Genomic DNA, 20,273 nt, shown 5'->3' on the forward strand with positions numbered 1-20,273 from the left:
CCCACCAACAGTACATTAGGGTTCCCTTTTCTCCACATCTCCACCAGCACTTGTTTGTTGATTTATTAATCAAAGGCATTATGACAGGTGTTGAAATGATACAGCATAATATGTTGAAAGTTTTGTATGTTTTATGCCATCTTCAATATTAAAATGGCTACACAAAAATTCACCAATTTTGATTTTTTTTTAAAATGCACACTGATATGGCAGTTGTCACAATATAATCTAGCAAAATTGTTTCAAATGAAAAGATGATAACTAAGCTGAACTAGAGCCATCTTATGAGAAAAAAACAAACTTTCCTGAAACCAGTATAATATGTGTTACAACAGAGTTCTTCAGGGTGGCTTATGACTACCCTGTCCTCAGAACAGTTTGAGTAGCTTAAATGACTCCCCAGTTGCTGTACCGTGGATCACTGACAACTAGGTTCATGCTTCCTCACAAGCAGATGCTGCTTGCCTCAGGCAGCAATGGTGCCTGACAGTTCAAATACATTAATGGCTAATAATCCTTGTCCTGTGAATGGTCTGAATGCCTCTCAAGGTTTACTACTTGCCTACCACATGTCATGCCCTATGGTGGCTCTAGAAGACAATATATGTTTACACATATTCTCTGCCTTTAAGGCACCTTCCAATTTGGGGTTTAAAATAGGTATCCATTGTTTTTTGGGGGGTATAAACATACTTTTGATGTATACAGTGTAATACTTTCTCATTAGAGAATGGTATAAAACAAATTTAGAAGGCTATACTATTGATTTTTCTGTCTGTATATATTTCAGCTATAACCTAAAATTGATGATTACATTGTGAAAAGAGGACATTTAATATATTTGAAAGGATTCTCTGAGGTTCATTGTACTTTAATGTTGCCTTTGAATTGATAACAATTTCCTTCTGACTTTCTTACTATCCTGACATCCTTAAAAATATACTGTGTTTGCTGATGTCTAAGGAAAGAGTTCAAACAAATATGGGACATGGGATTGCAGGGATACTAGCAAAGTGTCAGGTCCTGCAGAGAATTGACAAGGACAAGGTTTAAATAAAGGTAGCTGTCCATAGCAGTGGTATTAAGAATAAGGGTAGAAAACTAAATAAAAAACTGAATATGGGAAAAAAGCCAAATATGAAGCAACTCTTTAATCACATTGAAATGTAAAATTCCTTGTTTAAAAAAATAGCTGGGTGAAGTTAATTAAAGACTCAGTTCATGTTAAGGAATGTTAAGATAGCTCTGCTTACTGCCAAATATCTGAATGAAGTAAATGTGCATGCAATAGGAGCTGAAATGTTTAAAGTTCTGCTTTATTATTAAAAGTATGCATCGATATATTCAGCCTGGACTGAATATTCTAAATTCCCTTCAGAATTTTTTATTGTAATTAAAAGTAAATTACTTTTTAGTTTTTATTACTGGCTTAATTCAAGTGACATGAATTATGCAAGCATATTAACAGAATATTAGTTTTAAACTTAGGGCTTTTACTAGATGTGAAAATTCTGTTCTCTATTTAACAAATTGAATGTTTAAAGGCTGGTTTTATATATTATTACTTCCCATTAATTAAAATATTGATTTAATAATTTTCATAAGATGTTGAAATTATTTAGTAAAGATGAAAGTAAAAATAAAATAAAGTAACCTTTTACTGGAATAAGAATGCACTTTTTATTTTATAAAATAAAGCATATTTCCATCATACCAGTACCTTTCCACTATTGTTAACAACAAATGCTGAGTGTGTCTGCATGCAACCCTGAATGATTAGTCAAACCTTACTATCTTATACAATAATGAAAACACCTCAGTATAGAGATCAACAACATTTCTCTAATATGAAACCATTATTCCATTTTCTCAATGACATTTTATTGCCCTTTCAATTAGCTCCAAAGTTGATCAATTTTCTGTCTAATTAATACAAGAGGTAACATTGCCTATATGCACTTTTGTTATTGTTGCATTAAGTGAAAATATGACCTTCCATTAACATAACACCAACTGCCAATCTAAATCTAAATCTAATCTAAATTTGTCTTACAACTAATTTTCCTTATACAAATCATGAATAACCTGAGGAAAGTTAACAGTGCTATTTAAAGAAAGAGTTATTTCTGACTATTTAAAATCATAGTGCTATTTAAAATCATCCTGAAGCTTAATAGTCACAATTTCATAACACTGGAATTTTAAGTACAGTTTTGCTTTGTTATTTTTACTTAAATAAGAACACATAAAATGCTATACATTTAATATTTAACATTTTCAAAAACTTTCACACACATCTCAGTTTTCTGGTGGCATTCAGCATTATCGAGCAGTTGAGAATACTGAAGCACCAACTTTATATGTTTCTAAATAATACATACCTTAACTTAGTAAATAATTCCCAATACTTTCCACTGAAAATTTAATAGCCAATGCTATTTTCAAATAGCATGTGAGAAAAAACAACCTTATGCAAACAAACACAAGCAAACGAAACAGCTTTGGTCCCTACATCCTTCTTGGACTTTTGTAAATCACCACTTTCCCTGGTTTGTTATCTTTGTTGAGTTTACTTCCCTTTCATGCTTGAGAAAGCTAATTTATAATGAGAACCCTTAGCACTTAATTTTAAATGTTTTGTCTCTGTCAGATAAAGGATGGTTATGGCTACCCAACAAGGAAAACTGATTTCCACCAGAGAGGATTTCATGTTCATGATACCCTAAAGAAGTACCTTGATCCTGGACTCCTTTATACCGTGTGCTTGAATTTACTTCTTGGGCACATTGTAGCTACTATTATACTCCTCTCACACTCCTCAGCCAGACAAAATATTCTAGCTTAATGTCATTCACACAGTCTGTTATGTTTCCCACCCCATCTTGTCTTTTTCTCTGGGGAAATGTTTAAGAGTGGTGGGAGGAAAAGATAATGCAGAATAAAAGTAATCAATAATAAAGAATTTTTTAAGGATAGTAGTGGAAGTCAATCTTGTAAGAAGAATTGTAAAATGTCAGTAATACTTAGAAATTTATGCCATTAATTATTTCAATGTGTTTAATGAACATTATTGAGTAGTGGGTAAATTTGACTAGTGCAAAAATTATATAATTATGTAATAGGATAATATTGATTTTTGTTTACAAACTCATTTCATTAATTAAGTTAAAAGAAACTGTTTAGGACTTCAGGTGCTTATTTCATTTCAATATTTATTTAATTTAAATGTGTAGTTTATCAAATTGCTTGGGAGTAAAATACATAAAATAGGGAAAACAAGGTATTAATAATATGATATAACTGGATGTGCTAGGTTAGTGTTTTGGGAAAGGGTTTCTACATATTGGAGAATTAAACATAAAATTCCTCAATGCCATCTGTAACCATTGCACTCCTAGTTCATGGGGGCTAAGAAATATAGATTATGAACATGGATTGTAAGATGTACAGATTTCAAGGAAAAGATGAATGCTTAGAGTACGAAAATGAAAGTGGCATCTCTAAAAATGCCCTATAACGATAGCATAAAAGGAATGAAATCACCCATTAAGGACATTTTGAGAGCCAAAGCAGTGCTCCAAAAATTTTTCTGTTAACATCCCCCACCAAGTAACCCTGAAACCAAGCAATCTGGAAATTGTGAAGCCTCGGAGTACAGACAAAGTGGATAAGATGTCCACAAGCCACAGGTAAAATGGTAGGACTCCCAACCTGAGCTGAATAATACATCAAAATTGCTGATATTTTTTCAACATCACAACTCTTGGTAGTGCACAAAATATTTAAGCAGACTAAGTGAAGGAACTCTGTTGATGACTTCAACTCAAACTAGTTTTATAAAAACACACTCCTTTATACTGTGTAAAATTTGTCCACTGAGAAGTTGTATTCTCTTATACTTAACCGTTCAATCGCCCCTCTGTTTTCCTGATTGAAGTAGAACATAAAGGAAGAAGACTACAAAAGGTGATTTACAAAAGTCACAAGATTATGACTTTGTTCTTCGTTTTGTTTCTAAGTATCCAAGGTGTATGAAGCTTTGAAATCCAAATAAAAAAGACCACAAAGGACATTCTAATTCAAATTCACAGAACCCATGGTATGCTTTACATCATAAGTAAATGTCTTAAGATTCTGTTCGTATTCATAGAAATGACTTACCCATTTGTTTTAGCTTTTCAGTCATTAGAACAAAGAAACAAGAATAATCATTTGTTGTAAAATAAAAATAAATCTTTCACTTAAGAATAGTTAAAATCTGAGAAAAATATTATGCTAAGCGAAATAAGCCAGGCAGTGAAAGACAAATACCATATAATCTCACCTTTAACAGGAACCTAAACAACAAAGCAAAGAAACAAGCAAAATATAATCAAAGTCACTGAAATAGAGGTCAGGCTGACAGTAACCACAGGGGAGAGAAGAGGGAGTTTCAGGGGAGAATGGGTAGGGTTTATGGGAACAAATTTAAATGACACATGGACAAAAACTAGGGGGAGGGTGGTAATGGGAGGGAAGTGGGGAGGGTTGGGTGGGTGGGCTGGAATGGGAGTAAAAGGGAGAAAACTGTGCTTGAACAAAGATTAAAATAAAAAATAATTTTTTAAAAAATCTGAGAAAAATATTTTCTAAAACTTGAGTCAAATGTTTTTGAATATTTGAATATTTATAAGATACAATGTGATGTACTTCACACATTCTCACTAATATGGCAAAAGTAGATATAATAATACATTGCAGAAGTATTTTTCATCTGATTTTAGTTCTAATCATGTTGTTCAGACACGCAAATTACAAATAATTGAATGTGCCAAAGAACAGAATATTAAATCTGAGGATCAAACTTAATTGGGTTCAGGGTACATTAATCTACATTAATGTATTGAAAATAAAGTATGTATGTTATTGTTAAAGTCAAGAAATGTAGACACTTGTGCACAAATGTGTCAAGATTTTTACTCAGCAAACATTTTCTTGTTCCTTCCAAATGAAAACTTTGTAAAATTAGTAAATTTAAAACAATTTTAATAAGAGAACTACTAACATTTTTGGTCTGGACTGACACCCAGTGGACCTACAAAAGAAGGGGTGAGCAGGTAGAAATGGCAAAATAATGGCCCTTGTTCTTGCACTTACTTTTTCACTGGTGCTTTCCTAGATATTTTCCTGACTTTTTCAGCTGTGAGCCCTTTAACTCTGAGATATATTCAGTACTCATAAAACATAAACTGTGTTTCTCTAGTATCTGGAAGGCATGAATGACATTATTTACTGATTAATAAATTCTAAGATTAGCACATTTCCCAGGTATAGCTTGTCATTTTGTTTCTTAAAACAGCTTTACAATAATTTTTAGAGGACATCTAGAATTTTCTTCCAAATGTGTGTGTGAGAGAGAGAGGGAGAGAACATGAAAACGTGCAGGGTGCTGGTAATGTGCCACATATAGGAATAAGGGATAATTTGATGGTAGCAAATCTCTAAATCACAGTTAAAATCCATTTCTTTTGGTAATTGTCAAGAAGACATGAGGCCTTCTAAAAATAACAAAATGATCTAATCCAAATTACTTTAACTCTCTAGTATTTTTTCTGAAACACTTATAAAATTTAATGAATTTTGTAATATAAATAATTATTGAGTAGTAAATAAATGACAAAGAACATACAAATCTTTGCCACAACACTTATAAACAATCAAGCAAAACAGAAACACAGGCATAGACACAAGAAACTGACAGGGCCAGATAGGAGGAGGGAGGTGGGAAAGGGAGGAAAGAAGGGAAAGTGTCTACTCATAGAGCAAGTACAAATGACCCATGGACATGGACGACAGGGTAGGGATTGACTGTGGGAGTGCAGGGTGGGCAGGGCAGGGGAAAGCAATGGGGGAAAATAGGGGTGCGTGTAATACAACAACAATAAAAAGAAGAATTTACAAATCCACCATGTAGAATTACAAATGACTAATATAATTAATTTGCCCTCAAGGAGATAGAGCATAACTTCCCACTCCTTAAATGTAGCTGTTCATCAGGGCTTCCAGAGAGTGCAGCTTGGAAAGCAGGAGTAGAAGAGTAATTTTACAGGAAAGAAACCTGACAAATACTACTTCCACTAAGCGATCAAAATCATCATCAACAGTGATGTCATGTCGATAGCGTGTACCCTAGATAAGATTCGATGAGAATGAAAGCCCATAATTACAATCAACTGTAACTAGACAAATTCAAGTTGAGGGACACTCTACAAACTACTTAACCAATACTCTTCAAAACCATCAGTCATCAAAAACAAGGAAAATCTGAGAAACTGACAAAACCAAGGGGAGCCGAAAGACTGTAATGGTTAAATGCAGTGTGACATCCTGCATGAGATCCTGAAACAGAAAAAGAATACTAGGCAAAAAAAATCTAAGGAATGTGAGTTAGTATGAACTTTGGCTAATAAAAGTATAACAATATTATTCTTTAATTTAACATATGTACCATATCAATGTAAAATATTAATAACTGGGAAAAACAGGTATGTGCTGTATGAAAAACCTGTATAATCTTTAAAATTTTCTATAAATCTAAAAGTATTCAAAGAAAAAATCTTATTTTGATTTCCCTATGAATTACCAATATAATAATTTTGTTTTAATTTCTAGTGTAATGATATTATTTTTTTCTTTCCATTAAAGATAGGTCATAAATAGATAAATAGATGATAGATGATGATGATGATGATAGGTAGATACATAGATACATAGATATATAAATACATAGATAAATAAGATGATAGAACAAAAGAAAGCATATTTAACTTTGTGGGCTTTATAGGCAGTTTTTGCACCTATCTAATAAAATGCATTCTTTTTCCATATAACTGAATTTATAAATGAAATATGGTTATATGTCATAATTGTTAATGTGGTACCACTTGCCTACTAAAAATTGAATAGCATAGATTTATAATATTTTATAATGTTTCTTTTCCTCTCTGTTCTACTTTACATGTTTTCATTGTAATACAGTATAATTTCAACTATTTTATTATGGAGAACATCAGAGTGTAAGTCTACTTCTACAGGTTTTGAACACTCAGTTGCTTCAGCACTTACTTAAAGTGAGACTAGATAACTGTAGCACACCTGGGAGGTACCCTACTCAAAAGTCATTCCCTCTTATTCTCCCAGTTGACAGGAGGGAGGGTTACTCTAATTTTATCATTCTAATTTACAGAGGGTTAAAGCCAATCATTGGAGTTTTAGCCCATGGTAATGATTGAGCTCAGCATGATACAATTTTTTTTTTCCAAGGAAACATAGAGAAAAAGACTTTGGGGAAACTTTTTGCAAAGATTTCTTCACAGATGCAAAAAAAAATATACGTGAAGAAGTAGTTTCTCTTCGGATGTGTGTTTTGCTGTCTGAATCTAAAGTCGGCATGGAGGCCACCAGGAGGGAAAGAGCGAGTCACCTGTGGAGGTGACTCTTTCCTGACCTTGTGCTGAGTCTTTCGATGACTCATTTCTGGAGACAATGTACCTCTTGATTTGTCAAGAGAGAGAATAGATAGTTCCTTTTTATTTGAGAAAAGTTTCTCAGGGGTTTATGTCACCCTATTCCCAGGTTCCCTAAGTCAAAAACTTCACCTACACATAAGGTATTTTTAAGCCAATTTTGTATGGCACCTAAAACCATTTGAGAACATTATGCCTTGGAAGTTAACTTTGAATCAAAGTAAAGAATTTCTTTATTTTTCCATTAACAACATTCATGTCTTTCTGGGGGGTTTCTCTTTTAAGCCAAATACCTGGCTTATTTTTGCTTTTTTCCATCTAAGTCTGTCACAGAAATGGCCAGGTTATAGCTATAAGGAAATATATCTTGCATGAGGTAGCTCAAATTGTGTTCATTCAAGCTCAACACTCGCCAATATTCGATTTGTGCCTTCTGGCTTTTACAAATGCATCCTTTCATTGGATATATTCCAAGCTGAAAAAAAATATTTGAAGCTCTTTGAAACAAATAATGCTTCCTTCTTTAAAATTTACACCTGAAGTTACCAATAAGTAATTTTTAAAAATTAGTCTATAGGTAAACTATGAAAAGTTTAGTTTTTCTTCTTTTTTTACAGTAAAAGATGAAGAGATGCTCTGTTAAAATATTATCTAAATTGTTATGAAGTACAGGAAGACTCAGTATTTAAATTTAGACTGAATAATTATTTGTTTCTCCAAACAAATATCTTACATATCCTATAGCTTCTCACACTGATATATCTCTGAATCACTTTTCTGGTGTTAACCTGAGAACATAAAGATACAAATGAACACACACACATGCATTTTATATATTAGGTTTACACATACAAGATTATTTTAAAAATATAATGGTCATGATAGTAGTATATGTGTAGTTGCCATGACTGCAATATGTTCTGTATATTATGAACTTTAAGAAAAAAAATTAACCCATATCTCACATTTTCTTAAAGTATGTCCTATCTTTATGATGTTATAAATAACATTTTAATTAAAGCCTCAGGTAATATTTATAGGTGTTACTCAATGCAAATTATCTTTGTTAATGTTTGAGCACTCTCTTTAAAATATTTATCATTTAATAAATGGATGCACAATAAACTGTACAGATATACAACTTGATATTTTGATATATCTTTGCATCCATAAAACTATCGTCACATCAGGATGATGAATATGCCCATTCCCCCGGATATTTTCCATGCCCATCTAAGATCCATCACGTCGCCTCTCCTCACCTCTGCTCCACACTCAGGCACTTCAGCACAATTCTTTCACACTCAGAATAATCCATTATGATGATGCATGTATCAATTGTTCTTCCTTTGTTATTAAATATATATGCTATAATTGGTTTGTCCATTCATTTATTGACAAACATTTGGGCAGCTTTCAGTATTTGGTCAGTACAAAATAAATCTGGCTATAAACATTCATGTACAAGGCCTTGTGTAAATATATTCTTTTATTTCTCTTGGGTGAATATTTAGGAGTGGAATGTATAAGTCATTTGAGTGGTAAAACTGGAAAACTATTTTCCAAAATAATTGTACCATTTCACATTTTCACCATTAGTTCTAATGTGTGGTGATATGTGTGCTTTTAACTTGCCTTCTCTTAGCACTAATGATGTTGAACATTTTCTATCCATATATCTCGCTTTGCAAATTGTCTGCTTAAATCACCTGCCCATTTTTATTGTTTTATTATTGAGTTTTTTTGTATGAGTGTATTTTGGACAAAGTACTCCATCAGATATATGATTTTTCAGACATTTTCCATTTTTGGTTATCTTTTTTGTTCCTTTAATATTATAATTTGGAGTTTTTTAATGAAGCTTAAATTAATTTTTCCTTGAGAATTATATGTTTCATATTGTATCTAAAAATATTTGACTAATGTAAGGCCACAAAGATTTTCTGAAATATATCCTTATGGAAGAATTATAATTTTTGGTTCATATTTAGGACGAGGGTCCATTTTGAGTAAGTTTTATATATTGTGTGGGGTATGAATTAAAACAAAGTTTTGTACATGGATATCTGACTGTACCAGAAGAATTTGTTCAACGATTATTTCTCAAGTTGAATTCCCTTCACGCTTTTGCAAACACTCGTTATTTATATAAATAATTCTACTTCTTGACTCCATTTTTTTCATTGCTCTATTTCTCTAGGTTAAGACTAATATCAAACAATTTTAAGTACTATAGTTTTGTAATAAGTCTTCAAATCTGGCCATGTTATTACTCACACTTTGTCTTTCAAAACAGTTTTGGCTATTCTAGGTTCATTTCACTTACATATGAATTTTAATATTAGTTTTGCAATTTCTACATTTAAATCTGCTGGGATTTTAAATATGATTATAATAAATCTATAGCTTAATCTGGGGTGAATTGAAATTTTAACAATATTGCATCTTCCATCCCATGAGCATAAAATACTGTTTAATATGATCTTCTGGAACATCTCAAGACCTAGTCCTCAAGGTTCAGTGACTCACTGGGATAGCTCACGGGATTCAACCTATAGCCACGTGAATGCCTATGTTTTTTGTTTTGTTTTGTTTTTCTGTGCTTTTTTTTTAAGGCAAAATGATGATACAGAGCACAATCAGAAAGGGAAGTAATGCACAGGGAAAATTCCAAGGGAAGCCTGGTGCAAGCTTCTTAGAGTCTCTTTCCACTGAAGTCACACAAGACACAATTTCCTCTGCCATTAGTTGTGACAAAACATGTGAATTGTTGCCAACCAGGAAAATTTCTTAGAGACTGAGCGCCCAGGATATCTTTTTTGTGGAGGGTTGATAACATAAGCAGCTTCTACTTAGCATATACCAGAATTACAGATTCCCAGGAGGAAAGCAGGTATTCAGCATTAACCATACTGCTTATACAATTAGGTATAGTGAGCCATTCACATTAATTAATGGTAAGAACCCTCCTGAAATCCCATACAAGAGTCAAGAGCCAATCTTGCAGCAGGACTGCCTATTCAAGGATAGCAGTTCAGGCCTACTGTGTTAATTCCTTTCTGTTCAAGTGCTAGTAAGAACAATTAGGTAATTAAATTAATGAAAGTCACTTTCCCAATGTCCTAAAATCAGAGTTAAATGGAATCTATAAAGGCTGTACCATCTACATTTACAGGTTTCATCTGATTTTCATGAGATCTGTGCTAAGAACCATGCAAGCATCTTCTTGATAACCTTACTAACAATATTAGGTGAAATTTCTCTGAAGATGTTAAATCATGATAATATTTTGAATACATGTGTTGTTGGTATACATATAATCAATAATAAGTAGCATGTTTTGTGTATTTATATTATGTTCTTTGTTATTTTTTATTTTTATAAATATAGGTATGCCTTTCATAAATCATCTAAAACTGACACAAAATATAGATTTCTGTAACTGGTAGAATTGTTAATATATACATATATGAATAATGGTACTGATATAATTAGTTTTAAATTATTTGACTTGGCATTAATCCTTTAACTTGAGATAATGATTTTATTGGACATTGAATTATTTTATTATTACTGAATAATAATGTTATTGATAATGTGAACTATAAACACCACAAGAATTTTATTGTCATTTATATTATTGCAGAAGCAAACATCTCCTCTGCTGAATTTTCCAATGATACTCTATTTCCTACTAGTTGATGATATCTAAATGATAGAGTCCTTGTGCATTTATTAAATTTTTAGAAGTTTAACTATTTCTAACTGATACTATCAACAATGTCCCACTTTTATACCAAAACTAAACTTTGTAGCTAATTTTATTAGAGATGAATATATAATGAAAAGTAGTTTATTTGTGTTCCCTTTTGCTTTTCCTTCCAACTTACTGTTTTCACTTCACCTGGTTTTTCTCTTCATCAAATCCCTTGCTACCCTTGGAAGCACATTTCAGTTTCCTTTGCTGTTTTATTTGTTCAGTGAAAGTCATAAATAAAACATAATATTCTCCATCTAATAAACATGTTAAACTACAGGCGAATTGTCATGTTTGAAAGCAGAGTTATCCCTCACCCAATAATCACTTACTAGTTATAAAGGAAAAAGTGTCTTCAAAATGAAGCACTCTAGCCTACGTTATCTCAAACAAGATACCACCAAACTTAACTCCATCAACTGTAGGACTCAATGACCCTCTGAGCCTCCCTCCATGATACCCTGAGAAAGGGAATCCTATCATGCCACCTCCTTGTTGTCCCTCCAAAAACATTTCAACTAAATATAATCATGAGGAAATAATAGAACTAATTCAAATTGAAGAATTCTATAAAAAACATACAAACAAAAAAACTAGTCTGGACTCTTCCCCAATATAAATGTGATGAATGACAACATCTTCTTGATTAAAGGACCTTATAGGGACATACAAATAAATGTAATGTGTGAATTTGATTAGATCCTGAGTTCCAATATAAAATCCACAAAACGTATTCTGGATTTTGGGGGCAATTGGCATTACAGCAGTCATAATGTATCAGAGTCATGAGTGTGTAACTATGTTGCAGCTGTATAAGAGAAGCCCCTGCTCTTAGAGATACCTGCTGAAGTATTTAGGAGTGAAATATGATGGTTGAAAATAACTACCAAACTAGTCAGCAACTATAGCATAAATACACACACAGATTATTCAGGAACTGTAGCATAATATACAGGTACATTATTCAGCAACTATGGCATAAATACACACACAAATTATTCAGCAACTATAGAATAAATGCACACGTGCATTATTCAGTAACTATAAACACAAACACACACACACGTGGCAAAAGGTTAATATTGGTGAAACGAGGTAAATGTTACTATGGGTGTTTATTGCACTATTCTTGCAGTTTACTGCAGGATAAAATAAAGGAATTCAAAATAGAAAGTTTGATGTGGAAAAAATAAAGGCATTCCTTTTATAAGGTATTTCTTAATAAATGTTTTGTCCTTGGAAGACAAATTTTTGAAAGTAGACATCTTTCCCTAACATGCCATAGAAAAGTTCATGATGAACAAGGGTGAAATCTAAGAAGAAATTATAGTAGTGTCATAACATTTAAAAATAAATTCCATGCCTTGGTTGGAGTGACTCAATGGATTGAACATCTGACTGTGAACCAAAGGGTCACAGGTTCAATTCCCAGTCTGGGCAAATGCCTGGGTTGTAAGCCAGGTCCCCAGTAAGGGGTGCATGAGAGGTAACCAGACCCTCTCTTTCTCCCTCCCTTCTCCTCTGTCCAAAAATAAATAAAATATTAAAAAACAACTTTTAAAAATAAAATAAAATAAAAATTCCAAGAGTACACTTTAAATTTTAATTAGATGACAGCATATTAATAATGAGGATATTCGGAATTATTTTATTTCCTTTTAGATTTACAGTTGAGTTTCAATTTTAGTATGTCTTCCAAGTTCACAAATGAAATAAAATATCCCTTTTATGTAAGGCCTAATCACTATCTTAAATGTTTGAAGCTGCAATGTGGGTCTTCTGAGGTAAAAACTAAAAGAAATGGTAATGGTGGTGGGAAAATGGAAACAACTGTATTTGAACAGCAAGAAAAAAATATAAAAAGAAATAAAAATAAAAGAAAAAAGATATATCAATAAAACTAGTTTGGATAATTCAAACCTCAAATTTAGAAGACCGAAAAGGTTGAATAAAACACAATTTTCTCAGAAAAGTACCTAAAATTCTCAGAATTTCCTATTAAGCTGAGATTGTAGATGCTTATTTTGTTTTAATTATAGTGCAATTTTGTTTTAATTAAATGTGAAAATGTTATATAAAGGCAGAAAAGTATAAATAAATCAGTAATAAAAACATTTTTAAAACTCAGTCTTTAAATATAAACTGATGTTTATGAATTAATTTAAAATTCTGTGAAATGAATAATTCTCCTGTGTAGAACATTTATAATTAAAAGTCATTTAAGTCTTTGTTAAGGAGAATTAAGCAGTATATTTCCATACCAAAAAAAAAAATTCCTGAATTTAAAGGTTTATAATATTTTCATATTATATTTTCATATAAACCTTTTAGTATAAGTAATTATTATGGAGAGAACTTCTCGAATTAAAAGTAAAAGTAAAGTTTAAGATGTCAGGTTTAAACAAAATATGAATATCCTAGAGTTAGAAATAGTGAATGGAAGATACAAAAATACCATAGACACTGAGGAACAAATAATATAACTCAATATATACATATTAGAAATAGTCTTTAAAGGGAAATTGAGGAAGCAAAGGTGGAAGAAAAGAACAACTTCAATAAATAATGAGCTATAATTTTATATTCAGTAAGGTTTAATTACTAAATAATATAAATGAAATAATTTTACTCTGAATAGACCTCATGTCCATTATCATCACTCTATATTATCCATTAACAAGAACAAAAAAGGTAATTCCCTGCAATGATTAATCAGTTAAACAAATTAATCAGTTTGTACCTACCTGTGAACAAAAGCATGTCAGGCATCCAGACGGCTCCGCCCATGTTCTTCCGTCTGCAGGAATCCCATGTGAACCTGCCCGGCCTGAAGGGTCACCAGGCACAGAGCAAACTGAGGGTTGCCAGAGTGGGAGAGGGGTAAAAATGTGAAGGTGAATAAAAGGTACAAACTTCCAGATATAAAATAAGTCACTGGAGTTCAACGCACAGCATAAGGAATATCATAATAACTTCATATGGTGGCAGATGGCTACTGCACTTATCCTGGGGATCCCTTCCTTAGGAATACAAATATTGAATAACTGCGTTGTACATCTGAAACTCATATTATATTTTAAGTTAACTTCAATTGAAAAAGCAAGGTGCTTCAAACAATTACTAATCTTCATGGAGTTATATTTATCTTGATTATCAATCTAGGTTCAAATTATTTCTAGCAGATTGAGTAGTACAATAGTACATGCTACTTCATATTGTAAACAGAGTTTAACAGTCCTCTTCACTTAATGTTTAGGTTGCTTGGAATTAAAAGAAGACACCATTGAAAACCTCCTTGCTGCCGCGTGTCTGCTCCAGCTTCCCCAGGTAGTGGAAGTGTGCTGCCACTTCCTCATGAAGCTTCTGCATCCGTCCAACTGTTTAGGAATCCGAGCATTTGCAGATGCTCAAGGGTGCATTGAACTAATGAAGGTGGCTCACAGCTACACAATGGTAAGGAAATTTCATAGTTTGAATGATAGAGACATAGCTGTATTATCAGAGGTTAAAATAGTTACTGTTATTGCACTGAACAAGTTTTTAAAGCTTAATATAAATTTTGTATGCTTGGCATGTTTTTATTATGGAACAATGTAAGTCATTACGTAATGAATATTATTACCACTTAATTTATCTTTTATAGGCCATATAGGTACAGATATTGACTTTTGGGGATTTTAAAAGTTGTTTAAAAGAAATGAGTGGATCAAAAAACTGTGGTACATTTACACAATGGAATCCTACATAGCAGAGAGAAAGAAGGAGCTTCTACTATTTGCCACAGCATGGATGGAACTGGAGAGCATTATGCTAAGTGAAATAAGCCAGGTAGTAAGGGACAAATACCATATGATCTCACCTTTAACTGGAATATAATCAACAAAAGAAAAAAGCCAACAAAGTATAACCAGAGTCATTGAAATTAAGAACAACTTAACAATAACCAGAGAGGAGCGGGGAGGGGACAGTGGGGAGAAGGGTTTTCAGGAACTGTAAAGTACACATGGGCGAAACCAAGGGGGAGGGTGGAAGCAAGGGAGGGACGTGAGTTTGGAGGGGGTGGGGGGTGAAGCATGGGGAGAAAATACAAACAACTGTAATAGAACAACAATAAAATTATTTAAATTAAAAGAAAATAATTTTTACTAAGTGCCTCTAGCATATCTATCTTTATGCCTCCAATTCCACAGCTACACTTTTTTCTTTTTCTTTTTGTGTTGAAGAGTTAGCAGTCTGTGCCATAAAAATTTTTCTTTTCCTCTCGCTTTTTACCTTGAGAGAGCACAGTATATGTAAATACATACATTTATATATAAATATATATAGGTATTTTAATACCTTTATAGAGAGACTAAAAATCCTTTGAATTTCACACTTTAAATACATACACTTTAAGGAGTGAATTTTTTTGCAGTATCTTTATTATAGAAAAAATAATCATTTATAACAATTTTATACCCATAATCTTTTATACAATAGAAATATTCACTTTAAACACAATACCATCCCTAGCATGTAGCAAGCACTATATAAAATGCTAGCCATTTTTTATATTGTTACTGTTATTAACATTATTAATGATTTGATTAAATTATATATTGATATATTATAAAATATATAACTTTCCCTTTCCAACTCAAGGGAAGAATTTATATGAGATAGCTTATTAAGCTTTATAGTTGTTGTTTATTATAAAGCACTTGTTTTGAGATTAAACACCTTTTCAAACCATTAATGACATTCAGCCATTTAAAAGTCTTCCAACTGTTTTTCTTAGAATTTCAATGTTATTTTCATTATTTTCTTTAATCATTTAATCAGATTAGTCAATTAAATGAAAATATAGAAATACAAAGAAGGACATACATGCTTTGTAGTTCTACTGTCAAATTCTTCTTTCAAAATATCTCATGACAGGGCACAATACTACTACTGAAATTGTGTCAACCACATGAAATCAGTGAACATACTTCATCAACTAAAATATCAAAGTCGAATGGCAGTCATTTAATTATGCACATTTCATTACAATTAGTTGCTGCTGGCTTAGCTAAGCCAAAGAACAATATGTCTCCATACCCACAGGGATAATGGTCCCTTCTGGTCTAGTTTGAAATTGTTAATTTAGTAATAAAAATGTTTTTCTTGCAGCTGCTTAGACTGCTTTGCAATTTGTCACACAATAATAATAGTATTTTTTCTTTAAGCACTTTAAAATGTTTATCTTATAGTAAAATGTATTTAAAACAGAAGCCAAGAAGGGTTCTAGCTAAGATGCTCAACCTTCTAAACAATGTGATTTTAACTTATTTTTAAAACAATAAGTGAATTATGTATTATGTCATGTCTGTTGAAATTTAAATGATTTCAAATTCTTTTAGAAACATACAACTCCAGTATTCTCTAGATGTTCATGGGTGAAGAAAATTTACTGATCAGCTGTCTTTGTTTCTAGTCCTTGTTTAACCATGTGTGTGTCTTCCTCATGATCGAATCTATCCAATCAGTGATTTGAAAGTGAACCTATTATGCTAGGATTTTTTTTTCTTGTGAACTGCTTTAATAGCAAATCATTGCAGTTTTACTATTACCTCTAGGACTGAATTAACTTTTTAATTTTTTTCTAATTATGTGTTATTTGTTTATTTCACAAGTAAATTTATTTTTGCTCTAATTTTCTTGCTAAGATTTTTAGATATGAACTTGACCCATAAAGTCTAGACCTTAACTTCTTGTCTCTATGTGTTTGCTGTTTACATTATTTGCTAGCTTTCCTTTGGAAATTTCATTCGTTTATTTCATTTCAGCTATTCATTTTTGTGTAGATAATTCCAAAACCTATCCAGGGAAGGATCCCCAGATAGGCAGTGGTTCATACACAAACTGCTGAAAAAATTTTATTGCAAGTTCAATATTGCACAGAAGCATGAAACTAATTCCAAAACATTTAAATTTTAGCTGTATAGATATATAGGTAACAACAAAATAATAGCCCCCTGTACTCTATTAGTCATATTTCATTATAAGGCCTACATTCAATTTCGTACATCACATTTTAAAAACATAGAAAATGACAAGCAGAGACAGGCGAGAATAACAGGAACAGTAAATGTTTTATCATCATTTCATGTGAAGAGAAGGTGGACAAACCTGCAGGTGCCTGTAGTGCATGAAAATAGCTGTCTTCATGTATTTGACAGAATGTACTTGGATCCAAAAGAGTAGTATTTCAGGATTTAATTTTTTTTAATTTTAGTAGTGTAATGTGTTCAAAATTGATATATAAAAGAACAATATTAGAGTTGATCTGCTGTGTGTGAAGATGGATGAAAAGTCCAGACTCCAATTTAGTCTTCTGATCTTTCTCTTCTGGGTTGTCTGTTTCCACTGATCATTAGTGCCACTTCCCTCCATGGTCAGCTCTGCCTTTACAGGAGTCCCCTTGAACTGCACATCCTGAAAATCCTCCCTCCTTATAGTTTTGAGTTAGAATTTCCCAGTAAAATTATTCATACAAGAAATGGAAGGTGGGCGAGAACAGGAAGTCATTTTTGTCCACATACAGTGGCTGGCAGACATGTGGACAGGTGTAAAGTTGAAGTAACTTCTAAGGCAGTCCTTGAAAGTGATTCCCTTCACCAGTGTAGACTGAGAAAGTTGATGGGAGTCTTCTAGAGATTCTTAAGGAATGCAGCACCCCTGTGCAGTGTTTTTGAGAAGAATTCACATTAAACTGAAGGTTGAGGTTATTAATAAAAAGATCCTTAACCATAACTTCCACAGCTCTACGCAACACCTGTTAGGTCTCCAATTTTCTATCCACAGCTTCCTACATAGATCATGGAGTAGCTTTTCTTCCTAATCCAACAATGTCTTCAACACACAACCCAAATAAGCTGTTCTAAAAATATTTCGATAAGCATGGTCCTCCCCATCTAACTTCTAAACTGCTACATGGATGTATTTCCTCAAAAAATAGAATTTTACCCCTCTTCTTTTTTGTGTGTGTGCTATGAATTTTCTTCATTTGTACTTGTGATATTTCTTTTGTCTAGAATCTCTGGTATCTAATTCTAAATGACCCTTCCATTTTCAAATCAAATTCATCTGTGAATAAAAAATACCTTACATCTTGTCGTGGATCTTTTCTCTCATTTGAATTTTTGGTATTCATCTTCTGATGGTTACCTAATATCATGACAAACTAACTTCCTTATATTGTACACTTAGTTATCTTTTTTTATGTCTTGTGACTGGTCCTTATAATTACATTGCAAACTCCTCTGTGACAGAAAAAAGCTTTCCATTGTAATTTGTTTTGGCCTAACAAAGTACTCAGTACCTCGTAATATATAAATGAATCCCCACAGTTCCTTGGATACTTTTTCAGGATTGTGATTCTTAGCAGTGCTGTATTACACATTTCCCCTAATTTTTTATCAACAAGACTACACATTTCCTCTAATTTTCTTTCCAATATTGTTTTCTACCATTATTTTCCTTGTTCACACAGTTTTAGCCACACTAACCTACTTTTTTAATTACACAAAACATGCTATCACTTGATGATTTTTATTTTTTCTTCCCTGGGTCAGAAATAGTCTTCTACCAAATACTTATATCCTTTCTTCTCTGTTTATGCATATCTGCTCAAACGCCACTTCCACAGAAATCTCTTCTCTGAGTTTTATATAAAGGGACACTGCCTTCAGAACTCTCTATTCCCCTGCACTGCTTTATACTCTTTATAGTGCTTATTAATTTTCAGCTTTGTTATGTATACATACATAATTATTGCAACTGTTGTCCACTTCTATCATATAGGCTCCTTGGTGGCACTTCTTTAAACTTCTTCAGAGAGATTGTGGTAACTCTTAGCTTTTGCCATTGTGTTTGATGGCAATGCTTACCACAGCCAGTGCTGGCAGTGCACAGTTCGGTGTATAGTATGCACTAGGCGTGTCTGTGGGTGACAAACATACTTATTTAGTCTAATCCTCTCAAAACTGTTGCACGTTTCATGTTATTTCCATTTTTAAAATGATAAAATAATGTTTAGGGTTGTTTAATTTCCTCAAAAACAACAGAAGAGAACATGGTAGAATGGGGGATTTAAGCTTACTATTGTCTCGTTACAAACGCCATGCATTAGCTAATATGCTAATAAATATAGAGTGATTATTTTTTACCCCTAATAACATCAGGTTTCTCATATCCAGAACACTTGAAAATACAGATTACTTGACAGAAATGGATATTATAAACCCAAAACATAGACAACACCAATGAAATAAACAAAATGTTGGTTCCTTAGGGTTTTTGTTGTTATTTCTCTGTTTACGTTATTCTCACATCCTGCCTGGTGCTACAGACATGGCATGAAATATTTCACAGTGTTTGTGCTGGAGGCAGATGCCGTGGCAACAGGACTAATTAGAGGCAACCACGTTCAATCAGTAGCCTTAACAGGTCGAAGTCACAGACTAAAGCAGAAAAGCTTCTGGAGTCATTGCAAGAGTAGCTGCCCTTTCAGAATCTAGTACTCTAAAAAACCCTGCACAGACACTATTCATTTGTCCTTCACAGCCATTAAAGCAGTAACAAAGAAAAAGAACAAACTTTATGTGGTTTCTGGTCATGATTTTGAAATACCTGGCATTTCTCACGCCTTTTAGCAAGCTGCATGCTTTTTATCGTTACCAACAATCCTTCATATAACCCATAAATTAGAGTTTACTTTGGCAGAATATATATAACTTTATACATTTTTTCCTTTCTAAGTCATCAAAATAAGTTCAGGTTATAAATATTTTTCCGCAGGACTATTACACGATGCATTAGTGTTAAAAATTTGTTTTGAATGTTGTCTTCTTTTTCTTATAATCCTAACTTTGTGTTACTCCTTTTCATATATATATATGAACAATGAATAATGAATTTAAGTTCATGTATAAATGTCAAGTTGCAATTTGTCAAATTTGACTTGCAGAATTGCTGGGTAAGTTGGTAAG

General features: G+C 32.5%; 1 protein-coding gene across 1 annotated transcript in view; it reads left to right on the top strand.

Annotated features, from left to right (window-relative positions):
* Positions 1-20,273, top strand: part of KLHL1 (kelch like family member 1) — a 325,875-nt gene that overhangs the window by 138,064 nt on the left and 167,538 nt on the right. The window contains exon 4 of the mRNA XM_028526633.2: positions 14,519-14,715. Within this exon, the coding sequence (XP_028382434.1) occupies positions 14,519-14,715 (197 nt within the window). The remainder of the gene's footprint in view (positions 1-14,518; positions 14,716-20,273) is intronic.

Source organism: Phyllostomus discolor, chromosome 11 (genome assembly GCF_004126475.2).
Source record: "Phyllostomus discolor isolate MPI-MPIP mPhyDis1 chromosome 11, mPhyDis1.pri.v3, whole genome shotgun sequence".
Lineage (NCBI taxonomy): Eukaryota > Metazoa > Chordata > Mammalia > Chiroptera > Phyllostomidae > Phyllostomus > Phyllostomus discolor.